Raw genomic sequence first — 8,401 nt, forward strand, 5'->3', positions numbered from 1 at the left:
CTTTGCCTACAGTAGTTATATCTATTATGCAAGTGCCAAATAACAATTATTCTCAGCTTGACATACGAATATTGGGCAGATGAATTTTACGATCTTTTCTTTTTCAAATCTGTGTACTTAATCCCGATCAAAAGAATCAAGGGGCTCTTTCTCATATTAGTAAAGCGCTTAGCAGAGATCCAATGAAGTGCCTCATTGACAAGAAACCTCTCACTTTGTATATGACACAAGGTTCTAAAACTCGCTACTCGGTAGTTAGTCGGTCGGCCGGTGAGTAGCGAGTAGAGGAGTACTCGGCCGAGTACTCGGGGAGTACTCGGATTCTAATTTCTGGATTTTTTAATTATTTTTAAAACATATAATCTAATATATAATGTCCAAAATGATAAAAATAGTCCATAAAATATTATAATATTTGAGAAATAATAATGTCTAAAAAATAAAAACAGCCATTAGTCCATTACAATAACATAAGTAATAAAAGCAAACCAAATTCAATTCTTGCAAACAATCCCAAGCATATGTAACTATGCCTCAAATTCTTCTTCTCCATATCCATCTGACCATCTTGTACTCCTTTCGAATCCGACTCAAAATCAAAACTCAAGTCATCTATTTCCTCTTCATCATCGGATATAAAATCATCCTTATCAAGTTCCTTAATTTCATGGATTCTAAGACCTCTCCTAGACTCTAAGCCACCATCCACTCCCGATTCCTCTCCAACCCTTTCACTAGGAAGATCCGAAACAACCCTAAATTTTTTTTTTCTAACCGAGTTGACCGATTTCGCCGAGTTGGACCGAGTACTCGGCCGATTTTCTTCCCGCTGAGTAGAGGCACTGAGTAGGTCAAAATCGCGTAAGTAACCAACCGAGTACCGAATACTCGGCCGAGTTGACCGAGTTTTAGAACATTGATATGACATGGGAACTTGCAAGGGACTTGTATCGTTGTCCAAGTGCTCTCAAAGTGAATACGTTGGCCTCTAACAGTAAACATAGTCGTCAATGACCCACAAATGACCTAAACCAAAGATTAGTACGCTGAATGTTTCGAGCATAAAGATCGGAGGCGGTGCGGCAGTCTGTTGGAAACAAGCGAACCAAGCACCAAACAGTCGAGAGTGTTCGGGTTTGCTTGGATTCGCACAGGCAGGTAACCAAACGCAGTTAACGAGATGTCCGGAGGATGTTACAGAGGATGAGGTGGAGAGGAGTCGGTCTCTTTGGACTGGTCTTAGAAGCTATTTGGAACTGTATGAGTTAGTATAAGGGTAAATTCCTCCTATGGTACCTGATGTTTGGCTACTTGGACAATTTGGTACCTGATGTATGAAAACGGACAATTTGGTACCTAAAGTTCTCAAATTTAGGCCATTTTGGTACTTATGTCAATTTTGACCATATTTTCAGGGTTATTTCCGTCATCTTATCTCAACTTTACTTCATTTTTTTATAATACCTCCAAATTGCCTCTAAGTTATCACTAAAAATTTGATAACTCATCCACTTAGTATCTGTGATGATTTACGTATATAAGTTTTCATAATGTAGCTATCAATCTAAATTAATTTTAATTATAAGTAATTAAAAAAATTGATAAAAATTACAATTGCATAAAGGCAATTTATTTCATTTGCAGAAAATAATTAGGATACAATAAGTATATTAAGAAAAAAAATTATTTTCGATATATGCGAAGTAGATGTTAAGTGGAGTATATATATCAATTTAATTATCTCCAAATAAAGGCAATTATAAGAAGAAATAAAAAAAAATGTGAATTTAATAAATTTAGGACTAGAATGACGGAAATAACCCTGAAAATATGATCAAAATTGATAGAGGTACCAAAATGACCTAAATTTGAGAACTTTAGGTACCAAATTGTCCGCTTTCATACATCAGGTACCATAGGAGGAATTTACCTTTAATATAACTTCTCAGCCAGGCAATTCATCACCTGCCAACACTAGATCACACATAGGTCTCCCACTATCTGGAGTGTACTTTCCGTCGCTACCCCTTTCATGTTTACAAGTATAATGTAAAATTTGTTTATTTAACTACACGATTTTAAAACCTGCAAACCATGACACTACAGTCACTACCTTACGATACTAAACTGACAAAGAAACACAATCATGATAGCAACAGGAGAATGTGAGTGAAATAGGAAAACCATTGAAACCACTACAAATGGTTCTGTGCACAGACCTTGTCAATTTAGCTTAGCTGGAGTAGAATATTTCTGTAATTAATTAGTAAAGCTGAAAAAAGATTCAAAATAATAGGAATTGTGATATAAATTCAAATGGGAGGGGTGGGAGGCCTCACATAATTGAAATTAGCCACTCATGAAACACAGTCCCATCATCCTACTGCAGAATAATAAAATACACTAAAACTAAAGCCACCTTTGAAATTCTAAAAAGAGACCTAATACGTTAAACAGGAACATAACAATAGTTCTTTAATGGTTTCTAACAAACATTAAAAACATCATCATATATAGCCTTACACTAAAACATAACATCCAATCTAAATCCAACTCAAAAACACATGCAGAAACAAACCAAACCACAACCGAAGCATGACAGAGGACTTACATCTCAAAGCAACTAACTGGGTGAACCCAATCACCCATAATCCCTCCAAATTCCCAGGAAAATATAACTGAATGGTGCAGCCAGTAACAATCAATATCCAGGAACGAATAAAATAACCCAGTCCCAATCAATAGCCAATGTACACAAAAAAACAAAGTGAAAAAGATACAACTCCACGACTCAATTCCTCAATTTCCAAAGCCGAATAAAGATCCAGAATTTATAGTAAAGGATTCAATTCAGATCAAATTGATGGTTGGTATTCAAAATCATATGCAGGCACAACGAATAGCAACGAAAAGAAAAGGAAAAATACCCCAAAACTTTGCGATTGTATAATCTGAAGACTACAGATATATCGAAATATCTCTGATAAAAAGAAACAAATTCTTCAAAATTATAAAAAATGTGATCCAAAGTTCACATTCAAAGAGTAGAAAAACACTAGTAGTAATATCATTAGAGCATATCTCCAATAAAAAATTGCACAGGTAATAAGACAATAAAATATAAAAGGAAAATGATAATTCTGTTGACATCATCTCGCACTCTCATTCCCTCTCATTCTGTAGTCTACCGAACTGGAAATGAGACAAGAAAACTCTTTTCCAAAAAGCACAAGTCCACATTCTTTGCAAAAGATTCCTGCAATTAGAAAACACACGACTTAATACCTCATAATTGTGAAACATGATATGATAATCAATGTCTCCAGGCATTCCTCTGGGAAAACATTTAAAAAAAAACTTGAAGCTGGTGATTATAGAATTAAATATAGTATGATCTCTTCACAATCTTGGAGTATAGCTAGTTCAAGCATTTCATATGCATCTGTGAACATTTGAGCATTAGAACATTGCTTTAAGGGATGTTATTTTGTTGGACAAAGGGTTCTGAGATCAAATCTCATACTCAGATCATGCATACACCAAAGGATAGTGCAGTGTCATACAGCACATACCTGAGATACTTAGCGCCTTTGGGTCTTTCCATTTGAGCGTTTTCCAGAATACAAATGCTTTGGTTTCAAATTGGGAATAGTTCTATCTCCCTCTCCTTTACTGGCATTCTTGTTTCTGTCCCTCACAGATTTGCGGGCCTTGTCTAGTGCTTTAGACTTCTGTTCCGAGTCCCTGAAGCCATCACCAGGGACAACATCAATAGGTGCCCTTGATCTTGACCTTGAACGTGGCCTAGACATAGCGCGCAGCTTCTTGCTGGGTGTATCCACATCCATATCCATGCTGTCACCTTCGGCATCACCCTTGTCAACTGACCTCTCTCTCTTTCGACCCCTCACAGAGACAGATCTGCTGCGGGCTCGGTTAATCGCCCTGGTAGGATCAATTCCCAACTCTGACAGCTGCCTTCCCATTCTCTTTAATGTGAACTCTCTGTCCTTGTCAAATATCCTAGGTACTTTAGGTCGACTCTCAGCTGTACTTTTCTTGATTCTATGTTGTTGAATGAGCAAGCTTTTCTTTTTCCTTATTTGAGCCAATGTCTTCTTCTCTTCTGGAGTCAACTCCGCTCCACCCATCTCAACATTATCATCATCCGCCTCTGCCAGCCTGATTCCTTCTTCCCGCTCTAACTCCTCAAGCCTAACTAAGATATCGGGATCAACAAAGTCAAACACATTGTGCCCGTCAAGAATTTCAGGCATGATATCCTCTTTCCACTCATCATGAGCTAGGATATAATTCTTCTTCAAGCTGGCCGAGTATACACCTGCACCGCCATTTTCATTCTCCAAATCCTTTTCAGTAGTTCTCTTTTCCTTCTCAGCTGCTTGCTTAGCCCTGGCGTCTAAAATGGCCTGAGGTATACATACAGGCCTCTCCTTTTGGTCACGCGGCTTTGGCATTGCAACATGAAATCGATTTAAACAATCATTGATCTTTTTAGATTTCATCTTCAGCTCAACTCTCTGATTCAATAACCTCTCACAAGCTGCATTCTTTACAGAAATAACACCCTCCTCGGTCAAAGTGCTCATGGTCAAAAGTACCCCATCATCAATTGTGACCTCACTTCCTACCGTCTTCATTGCTTCAGATTTCATCTCTGTGACCAACTTCATGTCTTCCTCGGATATACCCTGCAATGGCTGCAAATCGGTCTTGTTGCAGACTATAATCAATGGTTTGTTCATGAATAAAGACTTGATGCTGTGGAAAAGGGCTGCTTGTTGGGCAATGGTGTAACCACATGACCCAGAGATGTCCAAGAAGAACAATACAGCAGCTCTCAAATGTGCCAATGCTGTGATGCTGCACATCTCAATAATGTTACGGTCTTCAAATGGTCGGTCCAAAATTCCAGGTGTATCAATAACCTGGTACCTCAAGTACTTATAATCCGTATGCCCCACAAAGAGTGACTTTGTGGTAAAAGCATATGGTTGTACATCAACATCAGCCCTGGTGATCTTGTTGATGAAAGAACTCTTACCAACATTGGGATAGCCGCAGATCAATATTGTGCGGGTGTTTGGGTCAATTGAAGGAAGCCTTGCCATGTGTTGCCTAATTTGCTCTAGATAAGCTAAACTAGGGCCAATCCTCTTTATAACCGTGCACATACGGCCAAGAGCAGCGACCTTGAGACTCTTGCATCGGTAAAGTGAATCACCATACTTTAACAACTTGACATAATCTTTAGCAATCTTGGAGATAAGGTTCCTCGCAGTGTTGATCTGACCAAGAGCGAGCTTGTAATGGTCCTTGTTGTAGAGAACATGCAGAAGATCGCCGTAGAAAGGGTGGATGTCATCCAACCTAGGAAACTCATCAATGATTGTAGAGAGCTTCTCATGAAAATTTGTCTGGGTATACTTGACCTTGCGCATATAAAACTGACGCAGGCGATTGATGGCATAACCCTTGTGGACAACTGTTGGTGTCTGCCGCTGGGTACGTGACAAGATAATATCAATGAAGTCCTTCCCACTGGGAACAACAGTCATCCTCTTGAAATTATACTGCACCATCTTTACTTATCTTTCTGTTTCAACAAAAGAATCTACAGTTAAACACCAAACAAAACCCGAAATATTAAACTATACAATTCTCAAATAATCACAATAAAAACTGCATAAAAGTCGATTTCTCAATGAACCCAGAATCCCTAGACACATAACCCACTGAGAAAATGCTTAAGCCCAGATCTTTCTGGGTCAGAAAGTATGTCAACAAATCCTATACATAACATAATTGATAGCAGATGAAACATATAAAAACAAGAAGAATGAAAAGAAGATTTAAAGGGTGGAGAAGGACTTACAGGAGAGACGGGGAGGCGCGGCCTGGAGAGCTCAAAGGAGAGCTCTATTGGGGAAAGAGAAGAAAGGGGTTTAGGCATCAGTCGGCTTATATATGAACGATGAAGGCTTTAGGGTTTTAGTTCAAGTGCAATTGGGTCGGGTCGGGTCGGCAGTACCCATTTCGTTTCCATTTGGTTACTCGGGTTTGGCTTTCATGTTTAGTTTTATTATCCATTATTTTTTCAAGTATTCATGGCATAACCCTTGGACCCTTCCGATCATTCAATAAAGTCACCGGCCGGTTCATCAGTCATCCGTATACCTAGTGCATGTGAAAAATTACGTTTTAGGGTTTAGGCTTTAGGGCAACTATATGAAGATGTAATTGTGAACTTAGAACTTAGATCTTATAACACATTTATTAACTTAGAATGAAAATGTAAATGGAGAAATTGATTACAGAATGAAGTGTTGAATATCGATTCTGAGTTCAAACAAATAACTCAGTTACAACTTGAATCCAAACTCACTGTTTACACTTAAGTAAATAAATGCAGTTGTAAGATTCCACTCAAGTCTCACCGTAACTAAAAGAACTGAAATCAAAACAGCATATTGTTGTTAGCTGCTCGACTCTCCAACTACAACTACATACTACCTGCAACACTACCCCTTGCACAATTGGTTGGTACACTGGGATTGCAAACACAAACCCGGTCAGTTTCACAACTGGTATGAGTAAACTAAATATGACTACTCAACAACATCACAACATGTTTAGCACTATGTAAAACCTCAACATTAATATTTCACAGTTCAACAACATCATCGCAATGTTTAGAGCAACCAAGGTTTAAAATATCAGTATCGGTAGATATATCATTTTTTTAAGGAGATACCAGATATATCGGGGATATTGGAAAAAATATATCGTTCATGTTCCAAAATTATTTAATTATTTATTATTAAATTACATATAAATATATAAAATTATTAACTTTATTTAGTACCCAAAAAGCCTCTAGGTGCTTGAAAAGATGCACGTTGGTCAACAAAACTATAATACTATGCTCAAGACATGCGAGCCATATAGTACGAATTGTAATGGTTAACATGATAGACATATATCTCTTTCGAGTTGCCGATAGTTTCTCCAAGAATGGGATAATAAGGATAAATCCAACTTGATAATTAATCATATACTTCTCCAAACTAATCATAATCATAAATACGATAGATAGTTTGACTTCATGTGATTCGTTTTACGTCCCACTATGTTTTGTGCTCTATCAATATAGAATTAAAACTTAAGGCAACTAAAGTAACATCAGATGTAATATTTTGATCATCAATGGCTCTTCTTGTCCTCCTCCCGCACCTATTCTGTTGTTGCACACTATGACCATCTGCTCTAGATCCATGATCCTCATCTTGGGTAGCATGATCAAAATTAATTTCACAAGTAAACTGCTCAAATCCTCCACCTACATAAGATTATTCATATTCAAACCTTGCATCTCCACTACTACCATCACCACCACCACCACCATTTGAACTATCTAGAGTTGCTATGTCGCCCCACACACTAACATTATCAGAATTATTTTCCGGATCTCTAACTTCATTAGATGATACCTTGTTTACATCAATTCCAAAAATAGTTGTCTTTTCTACGACGTGTGGAGGAGGTTGCCAATTTTATCATTGAGCTCAAGGAGAGCACTTGTCACTGATATAGCTTGACTCTTAAGAGTTAAGACTTTACCCTTCACTCCTCATTTATATTTCTTTTATGAAAAATTAAAAATTAGTCGATTGAGGGACTACTCTTCTAATCTTCTTTTTGATATCTCTCGAGGTGATTAATTAATCAAAAACTCATCTTCGAGAGTCAGAGACATCCTCAAGTTGAGATAAAAAAAATTTAAATAAAATTTTTCGGATATTTCTCCAAAATATCGAAGATATATCAGATATATCGTAAATATCGAATAAATAACGGAGATATTTTATGTTATCGGAGATATATCGCAAATACGGGAAAAAATAAGATATTTACTCCTAAGATATATCTTTTTTTTAAGAGATATCGAATGATATATCAGAAATATCAGGGAGATTTCGAAACTTGAGAGCAACTACATAAAGATGTAGTTGTGAACTTGTGAAGTTTTCTAGTTTCAGCCACGACTCCTCTCAACCCGGGCATATGGAAAACCTTGTAACAATAATTGAGTAAAGCATTTTTCATATATCTGATATATATTTAGGGTTCATAATAAATTTAATCGCCGACATGTGAGCAAGTTTGTAAATGAGCATGGCCAAACCACATCTAATGACATGAACTAGGTGACAAGATTGCAATGCTACAAGTAATCATAACCATATGCCGAACGAGGGCATGCATACTTGCATCTTGTTGCCAAGTCTTACTCGTGCAATTGTTAAGCAATTGAGGACTCCTATATGTCAAGGGTGTTTAACTATATATCAAGTGTTCATTTATTATGGTGTGTGTGTGT

General features: G+C 37.3%; 1 protein-coding gene across 1 annotated transcript; it reads right to left on the minus strand.

The window, feature by feature from the left end:
- Positions 1 to 2,924: 2,924 nt before the first annotated feature.
- Positions 2,925 to 6,028, minus strand: LOC126787991 (nucleolar GTP-binding protein 1-like). Its single transcript, XM_050513927.1, has 3 exons — positions 5,897 to 6,028; positions 3,573 to 5,617; positions 2,925 to 3,256 (listed from the first exon to the last, which is right to left on the minus strand). Exon 2 carries the CDS (start codon positions 5,601 to 5,603, stop codon positions 3,582 to 3,584), a length of 2,022 nt encoding a protein of 673 aa, XP_050369884.1. The 5' UTR covers positions 5,604 to 5,617; positions 5,897 to 6,028; the 3' UTR covers positions 2,925 to 3,256; positions 3,573 to 3,581.
- Positions 6,029 to 8,401: the final 2,373 nt, after the last annotated feature.

This window comes from Argentina anserina, chromosome 3 (genome assembly GCF_933775445.1).
Source record: "Argentina anserina chromosome 3, drPotAnse1.1, whole genome shotgun sequence".
NCBI classification, from domain to species: Eukaryota; Viridiplantae; Streptophyta; class Magnoliopsida; order Rosales; family Rosaceae; genus Argentina; species Argentina anserina.

Coding starts and splice junctions, on each gene's coding strand:
- LOC126787991 (XM_050513927.1), bottom strand. CDS start 5,603: ATGGTGCAGTATAATTTCAAGAGGATGACTGTTGTTCCCAGTGGGAAG.